The sequence below is a fragment of the Oncorhynchus keta genome, chromosome 12, assembly GCF_023373465.1.
Source record: "Oncorhynchus keta strain PuntledgeMale-10-30-2019 chromosome 12, Oket_V2, whole genome shotgun sequence".
Taxonomy (NCBI): domain Eukaryota; kingdom Metazoa; phylum Chordata; class Actinopteri; order Salmoniformes; family Salmonidae; genus Oncorhynchus; species Oncorhynchus keta.
In genome coordinates this window covers 18,881,273-18,907,964 of record NC_068432.1, presented here as the reverse complement: position 1 = coordinate 18,907,964, position 26,692 = coordinate 18,881,273, and the positions used below count along the sequence as shown (strand labels likewise).

The 26,692-nt window shown below is 43.4% G+C and overlaps 1 protein-coding gene across 9 annotated transcripts in view; it reads left to right on the top strand.

Moving 5' to 3' along the window:
* The first annotated feature begins 2,610 nt into the window (after positions 1-2,610).
* The window catches only part of LOC118391065 (uncharacterized), an 81,998-nt gene continuing 57,916 nt past the window's right edge, over positions 2,611-26,692 (top strand). For 2 of the 9 annotated variants that reach the window (XM_052457782.1, XM_052457780.1), the window contains exons 1-12: positions 2,611-2,832; positions 3,041-3,162; positions 4,000-4,097; positions 4,253-4,381; positions 4,510-4,662; positions 4,744-4,820; positions 13,169-13,291; positions 23,490-23,551; positions 23,629-23,703; positions 24,164-24,268; positions 24,359-24,490; positions 24,677-24,964. In XM_052457782.1, the coding sequence (XP_052313742.1) occupies positions 4,643-4,662; positions 4,744-4,820; positions 13,169-13,291; positions 23,490-23,551; positions 23,629-23,703; positions 24,164-24,268; positions 24,359-24,490; positions 24,677-24,964 (882 nt within the window). In that variant the 5' untranslated portion in view covers positions 2,611-2,832; positions 3,041-3,162; positions 4,000-4,097; positions 4,253-4,381; positions 4,510-4,642. Of the gene's footprint in view, positions 2,833-3,040; positions 3,163-3,999; positions 4,098-4,252; positions 4,382-4,509; positions 4,663-4,743; positions 4,821-13,168; positions 13,292-23,489; positions 23,552-23,628; positions 23,704-24,163; positions 24,269-24,358; positions 24,491-24,676; positions 24,965-25,118; positions 25,261-25,844; positions 26,662-26,692 lie in introns of those variants that run through there. The other 7 variants (XM_052457785.1, XM_052457783.1, XR_008060793.1 and 4 more) reach the window with 6 other exon arrangements.

Here is a 26,692-nt window from a genome sequence, read left to right as displayed (position 1 = left end):
GTCAACATACAAGTGTAAGTAGAAGCAAATGTAAATAAAACAAACTCCTGATCCCCAAAATGGGAGAATTAGAAAAATATTTATATTTTTGAGAGTGTGGGAATGGTCCGTGGACACTTAAGGGACAGTCATGAGGAGTGTGTTTAATTTGGTGCTCATGAAGGACAGGAAACACACATAACTCTATCTCTTAAAGTTTTATTTTTTATTTTTTTTTATTTTTTTATTTCACCTTTATTTAACCAGGTAGGCTAGTTGAGAACAAGTTCTCATTTGCAACTGCGACCTGGCCAAGATAAAGCATAGCAGTGTGAACAGACAACACAGAGTTACACATGGAGTAAACAATTAGCAAGTCAATAACACAGTAGAAAAAATGGGCAGTCTATATACAATGTGTGCAAAAGGCATGAGGAGGTAGGCGAATAATACAATTTTGCAGATTAACACTGGAGTGATAAATGATCAGATGGGCATGTACAGGTAGAGATATTGGTGTGCAAAAGAGCAGAAAAGTAAATAAATAAAAACAGTATAAAAACAGTATGGGAATGAGGTAGGTGAAAAAGGGTGAGCTATTTACCTATAGACTATGTACAGCTGCAGCGATCGGTTAGCTGCTCGGATAGCTGATGTTTGAAGTTGGAGAGGGAGATAAAAGTCTCCAACTTCAGCGATTTTTGCAATTCGTTCCAGTCACAGGCAGCAGAGTACTGGAACGAGAGGCGGCCAAATGAGGTGTTGGCTTTAGGAATGATCAGTGAGATACACCTGCTGGAGCGCGTGCTACGGATGGGTGTTGCCATCGTGACCAGTGAACTGAGATAAGGCGGAGCTTTACCTAGCATGGACTTGTAGATGACCTGGAGCCAGTGGGTCTGGCGACGAATATGTAGTGAGGGCCAGCCGACTAGAGCATACAAGTCGCAGTGGTGGGTGGTATAAGGTGCTTTAGTGACAAAACGGATGGCACTGTGATAGACTGCATCCAGTTTGCTGAGTAGAGTGTTGGAAGCCATTTTGTAGATGACATCGCCGAAGTCGAGGATCGGTAGGATAGTCAGTTTTACTAGGGTAAGCTTGGCAGCGTGAGTGAAGGAGGCTTTGTTGCGGAATAGAAAGCCGACTCTGGATTTGATTTTTGATTGGAGATGTTTGATGTGAGTCTGGAAGGAGAGTTTGCAGTCTAGCCAGACACCTAGGTACTTATAGATGTCCACATATTCAAGGTTGGAACCATCCAGGGTGGTGATGCTAGTCGGGCATGCGGGTGCAGGCAGCGATCGGTTGAAAAGCATGCATTTGGTTTTACTCGTGTTTAAGAGCAGTTGGAGGCCACGGAAGGAGTGCTGTATGGCATTGAAGCTCGTTTGGAGGTTTGATAGCACAGTGTCCAATGACGGGCCGAAAGTATATAGAATGGTGTCGCTTTCAGCCAATCAGCATTCAGGGATCGAACCACCCAGTTTATAATACTATTTATTCTCCTGTGGTTTTTGATTGACAGGTTTCTTGAGTGGCTGCTGCCCAAACTGAGATGTTCAAAGAAATAATGGCCAACTATTACTTCTACCACACACACACACACACACACACACACACACACACACACACACACACACACACACACACACACACACACACACACACACACACACACACACACACACACACACACAGCTTTTGAGTATTGGTTATTCCTACAACACACACAAACATAATTTCAGAGATGGGAACTATGATTAGCAAAATACATATATTGGTCTCATTCTTATATTTTGAGACATGCAGCATTATTTTTTTTTAAATGATATTGATCCCCATACAGCCTATGATAATGAGTTGGATTTACATGCTTAGGGTTGGAAATATAGCCAGGAGAAGCAGGGTCAACACCTCTACTCATGTCATAAGTGCCATGACATCTTTAGTAACCACAGAGAGATAAGACCTCTGTCTCAACAGTCTCATCCAAAGGACATCACCAACCTCAGGGCAGTGTCACTGGTATTGGGGTCTTAGGTCTCCTTTGGCCAAAGTGAAGAGTTGAGGGCCCCTTACTGGTCTCCTTGCAATATCTGGTCTCCCACACAGAGATGGAAATCTACACCTGTTTAGACCTTGGAGGATATGGCTTCAGATGAAAGACAGCAGAGAGATGCAGAACGTAAAAGCTTCAAACACTGTGATATGCAAATGTAGGACCATTGTACACTGAAGTGAAGCATGCATCTGGTCTGAAGCATGTCAAAAGAGTAGAAATTAACTGGGACTGGAGGAATACATCACATTTAAACTAAATTAGCATGTATCTGATTTAGCTACACTCATCTGTACTTGAATTGTGCTGTTTGAAACGTGCATTTCCAATAAAGCTTTTTAAATTGCAGTTATTTGTGTCAGACAGATTTTTGTCTTAATGAATTACATCAGGGGTTCTTAAACTTTTACATCAAGGGAATATTATAATACTGATATTATCTTACCTGCTATCAGTGGGGGGGATTTATTCTGCTGCTCTGGACTGTATCCCACGGTAGGTGGCGGTAGTGAACCAATAAATAGTTGTATTGCTCGCCAGAAACCCAACCAGGCTGGCAGAAGGTTGTTACCATGCAACGAGCAGACGCTTGCGAAAAGTACGAGCTACAAAATTGGCAGAATTGCCTGCTGCTGTATACATAGCGCGCGTGTGAGTGTATGTTGCTAACCTAGCTAGTTAGCTAGCCATCAATAAAGTTCCCAATGTTACAACATGGCAGACGGCTGGAGCACCGACACCGGAGAGGCTGCCTATCGTTCCCGGGATGCTGTCAAAAACCTTAGAATTAAGTAAGTTGCAGTTGGCCGTTGTGTGGCTTTTAGTCCTTGCATTGCCATACAAGCAAGACACTGTCGTTAGCTAACGTTAGCTCTCAAAGCAGATGATGATAAACACCCAGTATATTGCTTGACCTGATCCCTGAGTTTGCCATGAAAAATGGCATTTAGCTAGCTAGAATCCCGTTTACTTTGTTTATATTTACAATGGTGTTTACAGGATCCGTATTCAGAGAGTCACCTCCACAGCAGCCCTCTCCCAACACCTTCAGCAGGAGGTTTTGACTCAACAGGAGAGGGGAGGCATTGAGCTGGACACCCTCAACTCACAGGCTCAATCAGGTGTTAACACTGTTTTGAAACAGGAAGATGATGTTAGGTGTTTTGAAACAGAAAGATGTCAGATGCTTCTTTGTTGAGTAGATGTCATTTTCGTGGTGACTAGATATGGACCACAACATCTTGGTTTTGTTTCAGCCAGAAATGATGAGTAGTTAGTGGTAGGCTGGCAGGAGAAGCTGTTCAGTCAGTGTCCTTATAACAAATAAGAATTTACTGTTTAGGATAGTTTGATGTTGCATAGTAAGGTGTGTGTGTGCACAATATGAAGTGGGTTTGTTCCAGAGTGAGTCAGTATGCCAGACTCCGCTGGAGAGACAATACCACACAGAGATCATGGCTCAGGAGCGGACCAGGGGCAGATGGAACTGCAGGATTTTCACCTACACCGATTCTGACTGCTACACCAATTGGGAAGGGGTGGTTTTCAACAGAATCTCCATATCTGTAACTGTTCTGTAACCAAAGACGCTGGGTGACAGGAAGCAAGTATAGGGGGAGGATTTATTAATAAATAGACATGAAACTAGAGTTGAACAGAGTCTGGACAAGAGAAACAAAACAACATCGATGCAGACATGGGAATGAAACTGAGGAAGTGACCGATATAGGGAGGTAATCAATGACGTGATGGAGTCCAGGTGAGTCCGATGAAGCGCTGGTGCGCGTAAAAATGGGGACAGGTGTGCGTAATGATGAGCAGCCTGGCGACCTCGAGCGCCAGAGAGAGGGAGCTGGAGCAGACGTGACAATTTCATTATTCAAAACAAAGCATTTACCTATTTTCTGTCCAAAAGAAATGTTATTGTTTTAAAGCTGTTTTTGATGTACTCACTACAGCATTCCCAGAGTATGGTGACGCAGGTCAAGTCCAATCCTTCCTTACTGGCACATAGAATGGCCAATGTCAGACACAGACGACAGGACAGACGCCCAGTGTAGGTCCCTGTTACTCACCAAAGTGAATTATTATTAAAGTGATTGCATTGAGCATTGATGCATCGTGCTGCTTTGAAGACAGCGTACCGCTATGTTCACATTACACCATACCCTTGTATGGAAAATGTGTTTGTGGTATTCTGTTGGTCTGCAGTGACCGCACCATCCCCAAGTCCAGGCTGATTACCTGGGACCCCTCGGAGGACTTTGTGAAGACCAGCCACATGGTCAACACACCTGTACAGACCATGCACATCATGGGGAACCTGGGACCAACGGGCAAGTGAGTAGCACAAGGGGGAAAACCACTATGTAGCCTATACACTTATTACCCTGCTTTGTATGTAATAACTTTGAAGTAGATTCCAATTCAGGCATTGAAAAGTGGCATTTTATTATTGTATTTCTCAGACTTGGCCAAAAGGAGAAGGAATGCTTGTCTGCACGATAAGAGCAGATGGAAATGGAGTGTTTACCATCAAACCAGACTTCAACAAAGGCAAGGAGCCCTACAGGCCAGTGACCCGCACCTGCTGAAGTCAAAATGTTTTACCCCAAGCTCAAGTAAGGGTCACTTACTTGGTAGCAGAATTCATACATTCCCAGTCATTTACTGTGTTATGATGCTGTGTGTTTGCACCCAAGGTTGAGACGGAGGGGGAGAAGAGGGAGGTGTGGCGTCAGACCAGAGGAGACAGAACAGCAACAGTGCATATTTAGACGTGAGTGACTGAGTGTGTAGTGTTATTCACTGTTGGTGCACTGTAATAATACTTGTATTATAGTTCATCCCAAAATCAAAACTTGGAAGATGTTTTTGTTTCCCAAAGTGGCCTTCATGTCAGATTTGTCCTTATGTATGTACATACAGTACACTGATGAGATATTATTATAGCCTTTCAGGCAGGTTAGATTATTTTCTATGACGATGACCTCTCCTCTCAGCGTTATGTACGTCATATAGACTACCTCAACAGCTTGGTTGGCCAGGACTGAAATGGTATGCATGTAGTTTGTGACAGATCTTTAACACAAGTTGTTTCGTCAGCAAAGGTCATCTCAAATCCAATTTTATTTGTTACATGCGCTGAATACAACCTTACAGTGAAATGCTTATTTACAAGCCCTTAACCAACAATGCAGTTTAAGAAAAATAAGTGTTTAGTAAAAAATAGATAATTTAAATAAAAGTAACAAATAATTAGAGAGCAGCAGTAAACTAACAATTGCGAGGCTATATACAGGGTGTTCCGCTACAGAGTCAATGTGCGGGGGCACCAGTTAGTCGAGGTAATAGAGGTAATATGTACATGTAGGTAGAGGTAAAGTGACTATGCAGAGAGTAGCAGCAGCTTAAAACAGTGGGCGGGTGCAAAAGTCTGGGTAGCCATTTGATTAGCTGTTCAGGAGTCTTATGGCTTGGGGGTAGAAGCTGTTAAGAAGTCTTTTGGACCTAGACTTGGCGTTCCGGTACCGCTTGCCATATGGTAGCAGAGAGAACATTTTATGACTAGGGTGGCTGGAGTCTTTGATAGTTTTTTGGGCCTTCTTCTGACACCGCCTGGTATAGAGGTCCAGGATGGCAGGAAGCTTGGCTCCAGTGATGTACTGGGCCTTACGCACTACCCTCTGTAGTGCCTTGCGGTCAAAGTCCGACCTGTTGCCATACCAGGCAGTGATTCAACCAGTCAGGATGCGCTCGATGGTGCAGCTATAGAATTTTGAGGATCTGAGGACCCATGACAAATCTTTTCAGTCTCTTGTGGGGGAATAGGCTTTGTTGTGCCCTCTTCACGACTCTTGGTGTGTTTGGACCAAGATAGTTTGGTGATGTGGACACCAGGGAACTTGAAGCTCTCAACCTGCTCCACAACAGCCCCGCCGATGAGAATAGGGGCGTGGTTAGTCCTTCTTTTCCTGTAGTCCACAATCATCTCCTTTGTCTTGATCACATTGAGGAAGAGGTTGTTGTCCTTGCACCACATTGTCATGTCTCTGACCTCCTTATAGTCTTTCTCGTCGTTGTCGGTGATCAGGCCTACCACTGTTGTCACCGGCAAACTTAATGATGGTGTTGGAGTCGTGCCTGGCCGTGCAGTCATGACTGAACAGGGAGTACAGGAGGGGACTGAGCATGCACCCTCGAGGTGCCCCCGTGTTGAGGATCAGCGTGGCGGATGTGTTGTTACCTACCCTTACCACCTGGGAGCGGCCCGTCAGGAAGTCCATGATCCAGTTGTAGAGGGAGGGGTTTAGTCCCAGGGTCCTTAGCTGAGTGATAAGCTTTGAGGTGTTGGTGTTATCACCACTGGTGTTGATATTGTACTGGTGAGCAGATAACAATAACGCCCATCGCTGCATGTGACTGGTTGCAAGCGACGGAATGCCGGTGTGGGGACCAACGATGGAGGTGAGGCGTCAGCAGTGTGAATCATTGGCCAAACAGAAACTGTTAACATTTCTTAACTCCAGCCACAATGGCAAGTGCTTCACGCTCTGTCTGTGCATAATTGCTCTCGGCTTTACTTAAGGTCCATGATGCGAAAGCAATTGGCTTTTCTTCACCTGATGGCATGATGTGTGAGACAACCGCACCAACGCCATAAGGCGATGCATCACATGCCAACTGTAATGGCAAGTTGGGGTTGAAGTGGGTTAGGGCCTCTGACTGAGCTACGGCTGTTTTCACTTTCTTGAAGGCCTCCTCACATCTGTCTGTCCACTTCCACTGTTTGGTTTTGTTCAAAAGTTCAAGCAGTGGCTTTAACATGTTAGCTAGGTTTGGCACACACTTTGCGTAGTATGTCAGCAGTCCTAAGAATGATCTCAGCTGACTCACTTTCTGTGGGGATGGAGCTTCCACAAGGGCCTTTACCTTCGATGGCGCCTTGTGGAGCCCCGAACTGTCGATGACGTGGCCCAGGTACTCAACAGAGGGACGGAAGAACTTGCATTTGTCCCTCCGGACCCTCAGACCGTACTCCTCCAATCTCTGTAGTGTAGCGTTCAGGTTTCTCAGGTGCTCCTGCCTCCGCGTCTATGCCGGTGATGAGTAGATCATCGAGGTAACATTGGACCCCAGTGAGCCCGCTCAGTATCTGGTCCATAGCTCTCTGAAACAAGGCCGGAGCTGAGGTGATTCCAAAAGGAAGCCTCCGGTACCTGTACAGTCCTTTGTGAGTCACTATGGTCAACAGTTCTTGTGACTCTTGGTCCACATGCATCTGTAGACATAGACTTATCTTACTGAATTTTTGTCCTCCAGCTAAACCACAAAAGAGGTCGTCAATGAGGGGTAGTGGATATTTTTCAGCAGTCAAGACTGGGTTAATGGTGACTTTGAAATCACCACAGAGTGATCCATCGTTTTTTATGACTGGAACAATGGGTGTAGCCCATTCACTAACATTCACTGGGTCCAATACTCCACTCTCGACTAGTCTGTTTAACTCAATTTCAACTTTTGGTTTTATGGCGTATGGGACAGGTCTAGCTTTGAAGCATTTTGGCTTGCTGTCTGGTTTCACGGTCAGTTTAACTGTTATGTCCTTCATACTGCCACGGTCTCCTTTGAACACATCCACATCCGCGTGTTTCCTCAATATCCCTTGTAGGTTTGTGTCCTCTTTTGCAACCATGTGAATTTCCTGCCAGTTTAGTTTGATCTTTTCCAGCCATGTGTGTCCTAGCAATGCTGGATGGTTGCCTTTCACAATGTAGAGTGATATCTTTACCTTCTGTTTGTTGAGCTCCGCTGTAACAATCACACTTCCTCTCACTGGAACAATCTCACCGGTGTATGTTTTCAGCGTCATCTTTGTGGGCTGTAGTGTGAGGTGATGTAGTTTCTCCTTGTGTACAGCCTCAAGACAGCAAAGATATGGCTGCTCCAGTGTCCACTTGCATCCGTACTGCGTTTCCATCTAGTAGTGGTGTCACCCAGTATCCATTGTCTGAAATTGACATAACATGCAAAGATTCTTCCCCTTCAGACAGGGTATCACTTTGTTCATCCGCTGTGTCGCTTTTCCTTTGTTCAGTACTTTTGTTTGATTGTGTCATTTTGTTTTTACATGCATGTTCGATGTGACCCTTTTTTCCACAACTTCTGCAGTCTAAGTCTCTGCACCAACACTCCTCTGCTTGGTGACCTGGTTTCCCACAGCGATAGCATGGCTTCCCACCTCCTGCCTTGTTTTTTAACTCCGTAGACACCTTATGCACTTTGGTCGATGCACTGAGCTGTTGTGCGTCTTTATTTGCCATTTCAATTGACGTACTCGCTTCTATTGCTCTCTGCAATGTTAAGTTACTCTCAGTCAAAAGGCGTTTCTGAATTGCATCGCTGCGCATGCCACACACTAACCTATCACGTAAAGTGTCACTCATTGATCGCCCAAATTCACAGTGTTCAGATAACTGTTTCAATTCAGCCACAAACTGTGAGATTGATGCCCCTCCTCTTGATTTCTTTCATGAAACCGGAAACACTCTGCGATTATCAGTGGTTTGGGAGAATAATGTCCTTTTAAGGTAGCCAAAATTTCATCATGTGATTTATCACCAGGTTTTTCAGGCGTTACTAGGCTGCGCAGTCGATTGAATGTTTTTCCTCCCATAACAGTCAAAAATGTTGGCACAACGACTTCTGCTTTAATTCCATTTGCCAACACAAAGTACTCAAAACGTTCTGTGTAAGAACTCTTGTTCCACAGATTCATCAAATGTTCCTATATTTCCAATCAATGCAGACATTTTCAGTTTATTTTCCTCTCTCACACTTTTCAGACGATCCTTTACTCCCAAACCCTTTTTTTCCTTTCTTTTAACTCACGCTGACTTCACTTTCTCCCGCAGCTAAACTCTTCCTATCCCTCGAGGCTCTCGTTGCTGTGACATCAAAGGCAAGCTAGCATCACTTGACTGGCTAGCTCCACGTTTTGTTTGCGCCTTTCTACAGCAATTTGTTTTTTACAAATTTACCTCAGACTTTCTGTAGAAGATGAGCACAAACGTGAGAACGTTTCTTCCTCGTCGCCAGTTTTGTTGTATAGCACACTGTATTACTTATACAACTAATGTAAGGACAGGACATGAGACGGGAGTAGAAATTAACGTGGGCATTGTTTAATCCATTTCACAGGGAGAACATTCCAAGCATTTCAACATAGGTAAGCAAGGGGGGTTTACAGGTACCCTAATGGGACAACACTAGAATATCAATACACAACACTTCCGGGTTAGAGTCCCGCTCCTTCGCAGACCAACCACTGTTCAAGACCATTTCCCGTGTTTACAATGCTCTTATGTCAGGACGAACACTGCCTGGGCTAGATACATTTATTTATTGATGAGGCCGGTAACTGATGTGGTGCCATCGGAAGAATCCCAGGAACATATTCCAGTCTGTGCAAGCAAAACAGCCCTGTAGTTTAACATCTGCTTCATCTGAGCACTTTTTATTGACCGAGTCACCAATGCTTCCTGCTTTAATTTTTGCTTGTAAGCAGGAATCAGGAGGTTAAAATTATGGTCAGATTTGCCAAATGTACGCATCTCTGTGTGTGGAGTAAAGTTGTTCTAAAGTTTTTTTCCCCCTCTGGATGGACATTTAACATGCTGGTAGAAATGAAGTCAAACTGATTTAAGTTTCCCTCCATTAATGTCCCCGGCCACTAGGAGTGCCGCCTCTGGATGAGCGTTTTCCTGTTTGCTTATGGCGGTATACAGCTCATTGAGTGCGATCTTAGTGCCAGCATCGGTCTGTGGTGATGTGTAGACAGCTACCTAAAATACAGATGAAAACTCTCCAGGCAGATAGTGTGGTCTGCAGCTTATCATGAGATACTCTAGCTCAGGCGAGCAAAGGTGTTCAGGTGTCTGGAGTAAATCCCTCTCGTCTGACTCATTAAACAAAAAGTATTTGTCCAATTCAAGGTGGGTAATCGCTGTTCTGATGTCCAGAAGCTCTTTTCGGTCATAAGAGACGGTAGCAGCAACATTATGTACAAAATAAGTTTCAATCAAAGCGAAAAAACAAACAAAATAGCATGGTTGGTTAAGAGCCAATAAAACGGCAGCCATCCTCTCTGGCGCCAGTACAACTTTATTAGTCCATGTTACGGGGAACAAAGGGAATTTGTTTTTCTGAAGGGGTTGGTCACAGATCTGCCAGTTCAGATCAAATCACACGTTTTGTTGCCTGACTCAGGACTCAAACCAGTGACCTTTCAATTACTGGACTAATTCTCTATCTTCCACGGGCTTCCTAGGCAAAGTTCCCTTTACACTATCCCATGTGCGTAGCAAACATTAGTCACTAGATATATATATATATATGCCATTTAGCAGACGCTTTTATCCAAAGCGACTTACAGTCATGTGTGCATACATTCTACGTATGGGTGGTCCCGGGAATCGAACCCACTACACTGGCGTTACAAGCGCCATGCTCTACCAACTGAGCTACAGAAGGACCATTAGTCTGTCTCATGATCTGTTAATGAGGTAGTCCTGCGTGCAACTTTAAAATCAGTGTCACCCTCAGCTCAAGAGGTCTACCTCTTGGTCTAATGGTCAAGACACTGGTTTTTCCCATGGGAGGCCCAGGTACAGATCCTACCCATGAAATGTGCACACCTCTCCCAAAGCACAATTCCACTGCTTCCACCAATGTGTTTTTTTGCAAACAGCAATGGTGTAATGCCCCTTTTAGTCTCAAACCCGGGTCTCCCTGCCCGTAGGCAAACAAATATATTTTAGTGAATTCAGGTGGTCGCCCCAAAACAGGTTTTGGACCTGGGTCCATCAACTGTCAAGCCAGCACCTTAAGTGCTACGCCAAGATGTCCAAACCTCTCGATGTTGTCGCTCGGTGTTGGATTAAAGTTGCTACAGAACGTGAGTCAGCTGAGACCTCCTTCCTTGGGGAGAGCATGCCCCACACTTCTTTATAGCAAGTCTCTCACGTGTACACACATCTTTGATGGCTTCACAGGCACTATCCCACTTCTGATACCAATGTAACAAATTTGGGGGTAGCTCCAACTGGGACTCGAACCCCGGTCCAGCGACTAGCAAGCCAAACTTATCCATTACACCAAGAGATTAGCAGGTGGTAAGTGTTGGGTTAAGCTTGCTACAATATATACATATATAGGGCAATGTGTGATCTGGGTGAGGCAGCATTGCCACTCGTGCTCCCAACACAGCCAAACACAATCTTTACCTTTTTAACCTTAACTAACCTAAAGTCAAATACATTTAGACAAAACACCATGTGAGCAGCAAGTTTAGGGTTAATGGAGTGAAGTGGGTAATGGGTGGGACCACCAGTATGAAGTATATGTCTATGAATGCATTACAAACATGGATGGATGCTCCTCATCAACACCATCTTTTCTGTGAAACTAGATATCAGCAATCAATCAACAAGACTAATGAAATGGGGAAAAGGAAGACATTAGAACTGCTAAAGGTAATATATTATATTCTGAAACCAATTTCTTACTGGTAGATTTTGTACATGATCTGTCAATCCTGAGAGAGACGCTCTCTCTCTCCCTCTCCCCATCTCTCTTTTGCATGTGCTGGTGCGAAGTTTTCCCTAGATACAGATCTAGGATCAGCTTCCCCTCCCCAAACCTAACAAGGACCATTCGCGGGGGGAATTCAAACCTGATCCAAAGCCAGGGTCTATTTGGGGAACTTGTCCCCTCCCCCACAACACGACACGTGGATGCGGCTTCCTCAGTTCACCATGCACATAAAGAAAACAGCAGTGTATTTCAGCTGTAAGTATTTTGCAGTTACTAGCGATATTATTTTAAATTAATTTACCTAGCTTCGTTATTATTCAACAATAACTCGGCCAATGTAGCTGTATATCTGGCTACATTTCGTAGATGCATGGAAAAGTATTAGCTATGTTCTAGCATTATGTTAGCTTGCTAGCAGGTAGCTAGCGAGCCATTTTTCCTGGCTATACTGATAGGTTAATTAGCCAGCTAGCTACTAAAGGTTGCTGGAGTAGACATTAATACATTTCGGAATGGATTATTATTGCATTGCTTATCTTTGCTATGATGTCTTAGATGTTCTCAAATGGAAGAATGTTGTGTTGTGTATAATGTTAAATAACTCCATAGGAGTAATGCTAAACTAGCTACTGGTAGATAGCTACATTGTAATGCGGTAGGGGAGCCTAGTGGTTAGAGGACTAGTAACCGGAAGGTTGCAAGTTCAAATCCCCGAGCCGACGAGGTACAAATCTGTCGTTCTGCCCCTGAACAGGCAGTTAACCCACTGTTCCTAGGCCGTCATTGAAAATAAGAATTTGTTCTTAACTGACTTGCCTAGTTAAATAAAGGTTAGAAAAATAAATAAATAGCAAATGTGGTCCAAGCTCGGTTGCTTTCCTGTGGCATGCCGAGTTATTTGCGCAAGTCACAATGTGAGACATTTTGTTTAGAGGTGATTGTATTTTGAAATGGCAGCTAGGGAAAGGCATTTGGAATATTTCACTATTCAATATGGATATCCGGATGGTCTCAAAACATGGTTAAACATGGATCAATCCACTAATGGGAGGGAAATGTAGTCTCAAAATGAGCTGTTATTGGCAGAGAGATTTCAAACTCTTTGTAATTGGTCTATTAACTTAGACCACCTGGTGATGTCACCAAGCAAGCCAAAACTCCACCAATACAAAACCTGCTGATTTAGAATGTCTTATGTAGATTGTATTTTCAATCAGCAACTATCAGGAAGTTACACTGATAACATTTTTTCATAGTTTCTTCAGCTGTTGTACAAATATGATACAAAACACCAGCTGAGTGACACCGGCTGCATCAGTGAGTATGAACCTGACAGCGGAAGCTCGAGTGACAGGTGTTCAGAACTCACTCAGCCTGGTAAGTCTGTCACAGTAGACACCGGCTGCTTTCGTAAGCAAGGGAACATCCGCAGTCTACCATCAAACTTACCAGGCTGAGCAAAAATGTAAAAAATTGCTAATATGGGGATTTGTTGTTACTCTTATGTATGTTCCATCCTTTTGTGTTTTTCAGGCAAGCCTGGGAAAGAACTGAGAAAACGTACTAAAGAGTCAAGACAGACACCAGAAAGAGGCCCAAGAAGACTTGGACGCAGGAACAGAGGACAGCGAGGGATGTTCAGAACTCACTCAGTCGGTAAGTTGGTGAGGGTACACTTCGAGACTGCTTACCTGACATGGAGGAAGTCTTTTCTTTTTATCTCCTCTCCTATACCTTCCCTATGCCCCCCCTCCCCTATTGTGTTGGACCGTCATGTGGTTTAATCTTTTCTTTGTTTGCGATTAGGTTTGGAGAATGACTTCTCAACCCAAGACTGAGAGCAGCTGTGAGAAAGCATCAGTTTGGATGCATTTGGGAAAATGTAAAGTGCTAAAGAAGGTTCCCGGCAAAGAGGATTGCCTGTTATGGGTCAGAGCCAGCTCTCACAAACAGAACATGGAAAGACATGAAAACCTGGTGCACAACAAAATGCAAACAGAAAAGGCTCTCCGCAGCCGGTAAAAGGCTAGCATGCCACGAAGATGAAGTTCACACAGGTGAATGGAAGAGTTGTAAAAGACAAAAAGCTTTTTAGACATAGCTCCAAAATGCAGGTGCTAGTTGAGCTAGTTCTGTTTTGTGGTGGAAAACTTAGTGTGTCGAGCATAATACGTCAACCCTGTTACCAATAGATAAAAAGGCTAGACATTTTTTTGCAATTTCATTTTTTGTCTGAAATGTCCAATTCAAAAGCTTCCATTCCCTTGTCACAAGGAATTTATGCATGATTTAATATGAAACCCTGCCTCCCGAGTGGCGCAATGGTCTTAGGCACTGCATCGCATTTGCTAGCTGTGCCACTATAGATCCTGGTTCTAGTCCAGGAGACCCATGGGTTGGCGCACAATTGTCCCAGCGTCGTCCTGGTTAGGTTTGTCTGGCAGGGATGTCCTTGTCCCATTGCGCTCTAGCAACCCCTGTGGCGGGCCGGGCGCATGCATGCTGACACGGTCGCCAGACAAAGGCTAGCATGCCACGAAGATGAAGTTCACACAGGTGAATGGTGTACGGTGTTTCCTCCGACACATTGGTGTGGCTGGCTTCCGGGTTAAGCGGGAATTGTGTCAGGAAGCAGTGCAGCTTGGCAGGGTCGTGTTTCGGAGGACGCATGGCTCTCTACCTTCGCCTCTCCCGAGTCCGTAGGGAGTGTGCAGCAATGACTGTAACTACTAATTGGATACCATGAAAATTGGGGAGATAAAGGGGTTAAAAGAAAAAAATGTACAGGAAAATATAATATAATGTTATGGTCAGCCTTTAATTAATAGGCACTTATTGTAGTCATTTTTTAAATGTAATCTCTTGAGATGGTAAACCATTTTCTATTTTTGTTTTTATTCATTTGGATACGGTCTTTATTTTATTTCTTTATTTCACCTTTATTTAACCAGGCAGGAAAGTTGATAACAAGTTCTCATTTACAATTGTGACCTGGCCAAGATAAAGCAAAACAGTTTGACACGTACAACGACACAGAGTTACACATGGAGTAAAACAAACATACAGTATAAACACGTCTATAGACGATGTGAGCAAATGAGGTGAGATAAGGGAGGTAAAGGCAAAAAAAGGCCATGGTGGCAAAGTAAATACAATATAGCAAATAAAACACTGGAATGGTAGATGTGCAGTGGAAGAATGTGCAAAGTAGAAATACAAATAATGGGGTGCAAAGGAGCAAAATAAATAAAATAAATACAGTAGGGAAAGAGGTAGTTGTTTGGGCTAAATTATAGGTGGGCTATGTACAGGTGTAGTAATCTGTGAGCTGCTCTGACAGTTGGTGCTTAAAGCTAGTGAGGGAGATACGGATGGCACTGATAACACTGCATCCAATTTGTTAGGTAGGGTATTGGCTATTTTGTAAATGACATCGCCGAAGTCGAGGATTGGTAGGATGGTCAGTTTTACAAGAGTATGTTTGGCAGCATGAGTGAAGGATGCTTTGTTGCAAAATAGGAAGCCAATTCTAGATTTAAATTTGGATTGGAGATGTTTGATGCGGGTCTGGAAGGAGAGTTTACATTCTAACCAGACACCTAGGTATTTGTTGTTGTCCCCGTATTCTAAGTCAGAGCCATCCAGAGTAGTGATGTTGGACAGGCGGGCAGGTGCAGGCAGCAATCGGTTGAAGAGCATGCATTTAGTTTTACTTGTATTTAAGAGCAATTGTAGGCCACGGAAGGAGAGTTGTATGCCATTGAAGCTTGCCTGGAGGGTTGTTAACACAGTGTCCAAAGAAGGGCCAGAAATATACAGAATGGTGTCGTCTGCGTAGAGCTGGATCAGAGACTCACCAGCAGCAAGGGCGACATCATTGATGTATACAGAGAAGAGAGTCGGTCCAAGAATTGAACCCTGTGGCACCCCCATAGAGACTGCCAGAGGTCCGGACAGCAGACCCTCTGATTTGACACATTGAACTCTATCAGAGAAGTAGTTGGTGATCCAGGCGAGGCAATCATTTGAGAAACCAAGGTTGTCGAGTCTCCCGATGAGGATGTGGTGATTGAAATGCTTGGCCAGATCAATGAATATGGCTGCACAGTAATGTTTCTTATCAATGGTGGATAAGATCGTTTAGGACCTTGACTACACTCAATAAGTAGGAGTAACTTACAAAGCTCTGGACATTCTTATTTTTTTATGACTTGAGGAGCCTGTTATCGGCTATACTGGTCTGCATTTCTGCCATGCTGTCTATATTTTCAGCCATCTCTCCTGTGCATTTCTTGAATGCCACTTTCAACCTCCAAGTCATTCAGCCAACTGTCCAGGTCTACTGCCTTAAGATCACCTTCACTGCAGTTTCTCTTCATCACTTGGATCAGTACCCTCACCAGCTCGCCCATCCTCTTGACCTCCCTCGCCACGTCTTCGTCCCTCAGTCTATCCTTCCTCCTCCCCATCCACTTTGCAATCCATCCTCTACAGCATCCCTCATTCTTCTTCTGCCTCTTGGTTGATGTCCTGACCATCATTGTGCGTCTTCAGACCTTCCTCCAGGTTGAGTTCTATTGAGGTCAGGTTCTCTTTGATCCTCCTCAGACTCTCCTCGTTGGTGTTGGTCCACTGTGTCTTCTTGTCCAGCTGCTGCCTGCAGGGCCGGACAGTGGGGACCACCTCCATCTGGCGTCACACCTTCTTCAGGTCACTCACAGAGGCAGAGAGGAGGATGTTGGGCTTGGCCACAATAATCTCAACAGATATAGGGTCAAAAGACTGAGATGTGACACACATACACACAAATTTAAGAGATGCCTACCAGTCGATGGTCCTTCAGTGGTCCAGTGAAGGAGTTACTCAAAAAATGTGCGTGTGTAAGTGGGGGGAGGAGACAGACCGGTCATCATCCTCGTCCATTTCCCTCACTTCAAACTTTGTCACTTTTCCATCCTCAACTTTCAGTGGTGGTGTCCTCTTTTCATGATCCTCATCATCACACTGTTTATCAGAGTCAACATGTCAGAGACCATCCTCCTCACAGTATTGTCACTGAACAGACATGTGCAGTAGGGTGCAACTCTTTTACCTCAGATTCACATTCAGTGAAGGAGTAGATGGAAAAGTCATCAGAACTGGAGGATGAGATCACGTCGTGATATTTTCTCTCTTCAGCCGATTCACCCTTCCAGACTGAGGAGACAGAGAAAGGAATGTACTCATGGCAGCCATAGAATACTGGCATTGACCCTCAAGGAAATGTAGAATATGTAGGAAATCTAACATGGTTGTACAAGTAGTGAGTAATACATGGGTAACTGAAAATGCAATAAATGCAACTCCCGTAACATTAGGGGTGGGGCTAAAGATCTTCCATAGAATATGATTCCTTAGCATCTCGAATTGATGAATGTCAATTCAACCAATCCAACCAAAATGGCCATATGGATCAACAGATTGATCTTACTGTTGTGTCTATGGGAACAGCAGAGATGACCTGGCTGAGAGGCTCCGGATTGATGCTCCATCCGTCCCTAGATGTCTGGTCCTGCCCACAGCTCACAATGATTGGCTATTAACAGTAAAGAATGAATTAAACACTGCTTTTCTCATTGCAGAATGTATAACTAATGTGCATGTGTTACTGACGGTTGGCCACATCACAGAATCAGGGGTGTTTACCCTCATTGGATTCATCCGTCAACACATCACTCAATTTAAAAGGTGATAATATAACAAAAACAGGACAAAACAGACGGAAGGGTAGCCTAGTGGTTAGAGCGTTGGACTAGTAACCGGAAGGTTGCGAGTTCAAACCCCCGAGCTGACAAGGTACAAATCTGTCGTTCTGCCCCTGAACAGGCAGTTAACCCACTGTTCCCAGGCCGTCATTGAAAATAAGAATTTGTTCTTAACTGACTTGCCTGGTTAAATAAAGGTAAAATATAAATAAAAAAATGTACCACATAAGGGCTGCGTGTTAAAGCTCTTTTGATTCTCTCATTATTACGATCCATTGCTTTCTGGGGGAAACATTTCCATCAATATATAATATATATGTGTGAGTGTGTATATACACAGATTTGGATAACATTAACTTAAGAGACCACTGCAAAATGATCCGTTTCTCTGGGTTTACTATTTATAGGTATGTGTTTGGGTAAAATGAACATTTTTGTTTTCTATAAACTACTGACATTTCTCCCAAATTCCAAATTAAATTATTGTCATTTAGAGCATTTATTTGCAGAAAATTACAACTGATCAAAATAACAAAAACAGATGCGGTGTTGTCAGACCTCTAATAATACTAATATTTTAACTTAGGAAGAGTTCTGAAATCATTATTTGGTGGAATAACCCTGATTTTCAATCACAGCTTTCATGCGTCTTGGCCACCAGTCTTTTCGTTGGTGTTGGGTGACTTTATGCCATCCTGGCTCAAAAATTCAAGCAGCTTGGCTTTGTTTGATGGCTTGTGACCATCCATCTTCCTCTTGATCACATTCCAGAAGTTTAATGGGGTTCAAGTCTGGAGACTGGGCTGGCCATGACAAGGTCTTGATCTGGTGGTCCTCCATCTTGATTGACTTGACTGTGTCACATTGTCCTACTGGAAAAAACAATCCTCAGAGTTGGTGAACATTGTCAGAGCAGAAGGAAGCAAGTTTTCTTCCAGGACAACCTTGTAAGTGGCTTGATTCATGCGTCCTTCACAAAGATAAATCTGCCCGATTCCATCCTCCACCAAATTTCACAGCGGGTGCGAGACACTGGCTTGTAGGCCTTTGTCTAACCATTAGACGACCAGGTGTTGGGCAAAGCTGAACTCATCGGAGAAGATGACCTTACTCCAGTCCTCTACTATTGTCTATGTCTGTGTATTGACGAGACAGCCTTTTGGGAGGGTTCAGAGACCTGGACGGGTGGTGCCAGAATATCAACCTATCCCTCAACAGTTTTTCCCCCAAACCATAAGACTCCCAAACAGCTAATCAAATGGCTACCCCGACTATTTGCATTGTGCACCCCCCGCCGCTCTTTTATGCTACTGCTACTCTCCGTTTATCATATATGCATAGTCACTTTAACCATACCTTCATGTACATACTACCTCAATCAGCCCGACGAACCGGTGCCTGTATATAGCCTTGCTACTGTTATTTTTCACTGTCTTTTTACTGTTGTTTTTATTTCTTTACTAATCTACTGTTCACCTAATACCTTTTTTTAACTTAAAAATTGCATTGTTGGTTAGAGTCTGTAAGTGCGCATTTCACTGGGAATACACCTGTTGTATTCCATGTACGTGACAAATACACTTTGATATGATTTGTAAGTGAAAGTAGGCAAAAACAGAGGTGATTATGATATGAAATATTGCATCAGGACATCTATCATGCTGTGAAGATCCTTCTTGTATATGAACTAATTTCAAATGTAAGGTATTCTATTTTTGCTGTCTGTAAAGGTATTTACAAAATTCAACATGGCTGCCTATTCAGATGCTCTAGGAAGGTTGTGTAAATACAGAGAGAAGAGTTAAATTAGAGTAAAATATCCATACTTGTAGCACATTCATATTGTACTATGTATTGTTCAATTCGTACATTTAAATTGCAGTAACTATTCAGTCATTGTGCTTTGTTTTTCATCGGTTCATTAAAGAATAGGTCTTTGATTAAGTCGTGGTAAACTGTAAAAATTGTGTTCCTTTGAACTTTTTCTCTTGCATTACTGATATTGAATAACCTGTTCCATCATGACCTGTTACATGACTCTTACCACTTGATCCAGTTGTTTATGCAAAATAGCTATTTGTATATAAACAGTATAACTTGTACACATGCATTTGTAAAGAAATAATAATCATTGATTTGCTATACTTAGTCTTGGTTGTAATTTATGGCTTCTCTTTACTGTGCACAACGACCAATTTATTATTTATATATTTTTTGTACTTTTTTTTTTTCATCCCCCAATTTTCATGATATTCAATTGGTAGTTGCAGTGTTGTCCCATCACTGCAACTCCCTATGGACACGGGAGAAGCGAAGGTCAAGAGCCATGCATCCTCCGAAACAGGACCCTGCAAAGCTGCACTGCTTCTTGACACACTGCTCGCTTAACCCGGAAGCCGCACCAATGTGTTGGAGGAAACACCGTCCAGCTGGTGACCAAAGTCAGCGGGTCCATCTGTGCGCCGTCTCATGAGACTCCTGGTCACGGCCGGCTGTAACACAGCCTGAGATCGAACCCAGGTCTGTAGTGACACCTCAAGTACTGCGATGCAGTGCCTTAGACCGCTGCGCCACTTGGGAGGCCCAACTACCTTATTTTCTAAAGATGACATCATAATCTGCCCTTGTAGCCCACACTCTTGATAACATCAACCACTGCTCCCTGCTCCAGAATTTACAATAATGTTGAATGATGCATTGCCCAACAAACTGCATGTAATGGATCTAATTTACTGGCGAGTGGATGCTATTTCATTGCTGTAAGTAGTTAAGGAAAGATTGCCTGATTTATAAAGGTTGTATAGATCAAGAGATTTGTCTACCGTATGTGTAGAACAACACAAAGTACAATCCAAAAGGAGTGGTCTTTCATTCAACTGACAATCAAAAACTTCTTGCATTGATTTGACCCTGAACATTCAGAGTTTGATTGACTCTTCAAACCAAAATCATCAGTGAAGAAACCGTGTACCTTTTAAGCGCTACCTCCAACCCCATGTCCAAGTATATTACATTTCAATGTATAACAAATGTGAGAGAGCTGTCATTCAATGAGTTTTCTATGTTATCAATCTGTCAATGAAGACACCGGTGCCCCTGGGTGAACCATCACAGACTCGGGCATGTTTGCTGTGAAACTCTGGGGGACACTGACAGACTGGAGAGAATGTTGAGAATGTAGATGTTGAGCCACTGGAGCCCAGTGACTGCTGGTTTGAGAGGCAGATGTCTGCCAATGACTGTGTCCGTGACTGTGGCTGCAGCTGTGTTCATGTTCGTGACGTTACCCAAAGCTATGCTTGAGGGCATATCCATGTTTGTGAACATAATAACCTGAGAACTCAACAGGGCTCCCCTGTGTATAGTAGGAGTGGGCCCAGCCTTCAAATGTCTTTGGTGTGGTCTCGGTAGCCTGTAGGTTGGAGGAAACTGGAGCGTAGGCTTGGACTGGGTCGGAATGATTCTGGAACCAATGAGAATGTGGAGAGCTTATCTAACTAAAAAGTGATTCTCTATCTAATCATGGGGGACCACTAGGTGCCTATTGTACAGTATTCAATTACAGCTGAGGATCATCTATTGAAACTGCTCATTATACTGTAGTACATCATGTACTCTGGCTTGCAACCAGCAATCATGTTAATTTAATGACCTCTCGTCTTGGAGGATAAATGATGCCTCTTCCTTCTCTATTGATATAGGGTCATACAGGACATCAATGTTCAGGGGCACAACATTCATTGGGACAGGGAGACATACCCCCATGAGGGCCATGAGGAAACGGTTGGGTTGGCTGTTTGGACTATTTATCTGACCGGATGGGGAAAAAAAACACTTCTGAACCCAAAGTTGTCCCTCAGCAGCCTGAAAGGCATCTTCTTATCCAGGACTGATGCTCTAGCATCAGACATGTCTAGAAGTGGGTGCCAGCCCCTTCCGTATGTTTCACCAGAGCAAGATACGGATAATGTGTGACACAGTGATGGTAGATTTTCCTAACCAAACATCCTGTTATGTTCAGCATGAGGACTCAACACACATTTCAAGCATATTTGTCACGTTCTGACCTTAGTTCCTTTGTTTTTGTCTTCGTTTTAGCATGGTCAGGGAGTGAGTTGGGGTGGGTAGACTATGTTTGTTTTTCTATGTTGGTTTTTGAGTTTGGACTGGTATAGTTCTCAATCAGAGGCAGGTGTCGTTAGTTGTCTCTGATTGAGAATCATACTTAGGTAGCCTTTTTCCACCTGTGTTTCGTGGGTGTTTATTTTCTGTTTTGTGTGTCATCACTAGACAAGACTGTTTCGTTTGTTCGTTCTTCCTAGTTGTTATTTTGTTTAGTGTTCAATTTTGATTATATTAAATATCATGAACACTTACCACGCTGCACCTTGGTCCTCACCTTCTTCCACCGACGACGGCCGTTACAATATTATTTATTTTTATTTAACCTTTATTTAACTAGGCAAGTCAGTTAAGAACAAATTCTTATTTACAATGATGGCCTACCCTGGCCAAACCCAGACAGAGCTGGGCCAATTGTGCACTGCCCTATGGGATTCCCAATAACGGCCAGATGTGATACAGCCTGGATTCGAACCAGGGACTGTAGACTGAGATGCAGTGCCTTAGACCACAGCGCCGCACATAAACATATTACCACTTAACTACACTATTAAGCCCACTTAAAGCTGTGACATACTGCAGTGTATCACAGTTATTTTCAACCACAATAAGGTTGGAGTAAGGATAGAGATCCCCTGCTATGATGGGGTTGCAGAGGAAGAGAGTGTGGGACCAAAAGTGTTACTATGACCAGAAACAGCCAGGCCAGAGCTAACATGGGTGATTATGAGAAAGCCCTTAACCATAAGTGAGTACACTGTGGCCATACCCATAAGGGAGGGGGATACAGGAACTAACCCCTCCACTTGATTCTGGGCAGATGCACCAAACAGTACCAGCCCCACGATTGTGTACAACACCCCTGTGTTGATAGAGAGCAGCTGAAACATGAGGAGGAACCAAACAGTGCCCACACTCTTCTCAATCCCACCACAGAGGAGCACCAGAACCCCAATGCTGAGGAGTATCTGGGTCTCTGTCTGGTGGTGGAAGGAGTATGTAATGAGCTTGTGTACCGCAAAGGAAGAGGAGGGGATTAAACGGAAATTATCGGGTTGACAGACATCAGCGGCATTGATGTGTTGTGCTCTAGCTTGCTGCTGTAGCCTACTGGCACCATCTGTTACGTCATTAACGTTAGCTACACGTTGTAGCACGCTAGATAACGTTACAACAGACCCATTCAAAGTGGCTAGCTAGCCGCCGAGCATGATTCTTGAGTCACTCAACCCCTCCTTGCTAACGTACCATGCCCATTGGAAAAAACTGTAGTTCCAAGACTTTCGACATCCTCTGATAAACCGAAAAATGTAGTGACAGTAAACAAAACTGATGATACAATAACGACAGCAACAATGTCACTTGTTAGCCTGAACTCAGGAGTAAAACTCTTGAACCTCTGAACCACATCTTTCTAAACTATTCGGGTGATCATGTTGATGCCCAGTACATACTTGTCAAACTACTAGAGGATAATCAAGCACATGACAAAATGTCAGTTACGACACTTTTCCTACAATATTGCACAATAGGAATGGTTTCTTCCTATTGATATCATGTTGGCCTATCTATGTAAAACGTCCAAAAAACCATCGAAACAACCATTAATCAGTCAGTAAGATATAATAAGCACATCACGTTCGTTATTGAGCTCCAACCAGTTAAAAGATGATACCACCAGTCCGGCTCCAAACAAGCGTTTCTCTTGTGACGTATCAAGCGCAGTCATAAAGCTGTGACCCAACATGACGTAACCATGCATTAATTCACTACATAAACGGTGTTCAGATTTGATTTAATCTGTACAATAGTTTTCTTCACTCGGGTTGTTGCAGGTAGTCTTTGGCCTTTTGGTGCACCTCCTTCCCAACATATATATATATACATATATAGGGAATAGGGTGCCATTGGGGATGCCATCTTTGTGTGTGTGTCTGTGTGTCAGGATGTGTTTCGAGTAAATTAATTGATGGACATTTTCTACCCAGAAAGAAAGATGGATCGTAATGATGAGAGAATCAAAAGAGCTTTAAGACGCCGTCCTTATGTGGTAAATATCAAATATTTCTTTGTTTTGTCCTGTTTTTGTTATATTATCACATTTTAAATTGAGTGTTGTGTTGACAGTTGAAACCAGTGAGGGTGAACACCCCTGATTCCGTGTTGTGGCCAACCGGCAAGGTGCACAGAAGGCCAAAGCCTGTAAGTCATATCTGACCTGAAACAAAAACACAAATACACAATTCAAGGCCAAAATGAGCAAAGCAGTGTTGAATTCATTCTTTACTTTTAGCTATGGGCAGGACCAGACATCTGGGGATGGATGGAGCATCAATCCGGAGCCTCTCAGCCAGGTCATCTCTGCTGTTCCCATAGAGACACAACAGTTAGATCAATCTGTTGATTCATATGGCCATTTTGGTTGGCTTGGTTGAATTGACAATTATCCATTCGAGATGCTTAAGAATCCTGTACTATGGAAGGTCTTTTGCCCCACCCCTAATGTTATGGGAGTTGCATTTATTGCATTTTCAGTTACCCATGTATTACTCACTACTTGTACAACCATGTTGGATTGCCTACATATTCTACATTTCCTTGAGGGTCAATGCCAGTGTATTCTATGGCTGCCATGAGTACATGCCTTTCTCTGTCTCCTCAGTCTGGAAGGGTGACTCGGCTGATAGAGAGAAAATATGATGACGTGATCTCATCCTCCAGTTCTGATGACTTTTCCATCTACTCCTTCACTGACTGTGAATCTGAGGTAAAAGAGTTGTACCCTACCGTCCATGTCTTTGTTGAGTGACATCACTGGGAGGAGGATGGTCTCTGACTAGTTGACTCTGATACACAGTGTGATGATGAGGATCATGAAAGGAGGACCCCAAAGCTGAAAGTTGAGAATGGAAAGGTGACAAAGCTTGATGTGAGGGATATGGATGAGGATGATCTGTCTCTCAACTCCTTCGATGAATCAGACTTCCTGGTAAGTTCTGCATATTAAATATTTTTATATATATACATGGGGGATTGGAAATGATGCAGACAATTACTTATTGAGGGTAGTCATGTATCTGCAATGTGTATAGAGTAGTTAGTTATAAAGTATTTCTACAGATTGTGTTGAACATAGCACTTTCCTGATATGTTACTTTACTTTCTGGTCCTACAGAGCCCAGGGAAGGTCTCAGGTCCTGTATCTGTCAAGAATGGCCTCTCTCCTCTTGTGACCTCAGCACACCGGACCCTGGCTGAAGCCCTACGGGCCCTGCCCTCTGCTGTAGGCTCTCCCTACCCAGTAAATATCCCAAGGCCTCGGACTCCTCTCAACCCTGTCATTATCGCTCTGCCCCGAACAGAGAACTTCCCATACCGCCACAGCCCTCGCCTGGCTCCCATCACCAACCTGAGCGAGACCGGCAGGAAGCTGCTCCAGGAAATGGCTGGAGTGGCCCCACAGGTGAGAGGAAATACAAGAAGGGAATATTGGCCGTAAGTCCTTCTATAGTATAGCATAAGTCCTTCTCTAGTATAGTATAGCTCTAGGTATAGTAGCTCGAGAGAAGAGAACCCATAAACTTACATTACTTTATCTGCTTGTCCAAAATATTCAGGAAGGGAAGGTCAATAAGAAAAGAAGGGCAAGGCCAAAAAGGAATTGAAGCAAGAGAAGGCTAGTAAGACGCAACAGATGGGAAATGTTGGAGAAAGTAAGGAGGAGGACAAGAAAGAGGAAAAGAAGAGTCTGAGGAAGAGGTAAGGAAATAGAGGAGGGAGAAGTGGAACATAACCAGGGAATACTAGACTAGAGAATTAGAGAAATAGAATGAGGTAGCAGAGAAAGAGCAGCTATCTGATGTGTCAGGGCAAACTTAAGCAACAAGGCACGAGGAGGTGTGATATATGGCCAATATATCACAGCTAAGGGCTGTGATATAAAATAAATATTTTGTCATACCCGTGGTATACGGTCTGTTATAAACTGGGTGGTTCGAGCCCTGAATGCTGATTGGCTGACAGCCGTGGTATATCAGACCGTATACCACAGGTATGACAAAGTATTTAATTTTACTGCTCTAATTACGTTGTTAACCAATTCATAATAGCAATAAGATACCTTGGGGTTTGTGGTATACGGTCAATATACCACGGCTAAGGGCTGTATCCAGGCACTCCGTGTTGTGCATAAGAACAGTCCTTAGCTGTGGTATATTGGCCATATACCACACCCCTCGTGCCTTATTGCTTAAATATACCACGGCTTTCAGCCAATCAGCATTCAGGGATCGAACCACCCAGTTTATAATACTATTTATTCTCCTGTGGTTTTTGATTGACAGGTTTCTTGAGTGGCTGCTGCCCAAACTGAGATGTTCAAAGAAATAATGGCCAACTATTACTTCTACCACACACACACACACACACACACACACACACACACAGCTTTTGAGTATTGGTTATTCCTACAACACACACAAACATAATTTCAGAGACGGGAACTATGATTAGCAAAATACATATATTGGTCTCATTCTTATATTTTGAGACATGCAGCATTATTTAAATAAAAATGATATTGATCCCCATACAGCCTATGATAATGAATTGGATTTACATGCTTAGGCTTGGAAATATAGCCAGGAGAAGCAGGGTCAACACCTCTACTCATGTCATAAGTGCCATGACATCTTTAGTAACCACAGAGAGATAAGACCTCTTGTCTCAACAGTCTCATCCAAAGGACATCACCAACCTCAGGGCAGTGTCACTGGTATTGGGGTCTTAGGTCTCCTTTGGCCAAAGTGAAGAGTTGAGGGCCCCTTACTGGTCTCCTTGCAATATCTGGTCTCCCACACAGAGATGGAAATCTACACCTGTTTAGACCTTGGAGGATATGGCTTCAGATGAAAGACAGCAGAGAGATGCAGAACGTAAAAGCTTCAAACACTGTGATATGCAAATGTAGGACCATTGTACACTGAAGTGAAGCATGCATCTGGTCTGAAGCATGTCAAAAGAGTAGAAATTAACTGGGACTGGAGGAATACATCACATTTAAACTAAATTAGCATGTATCTGATTTAGCTACACTCATCTATCTGTACTTGAATTGTGCTGTTTGAAACGTGCATTTCCAATAAAGCTTTTTAAATTGCAGTTATTTGTGTCAGACAGAATTTTGTCTTAA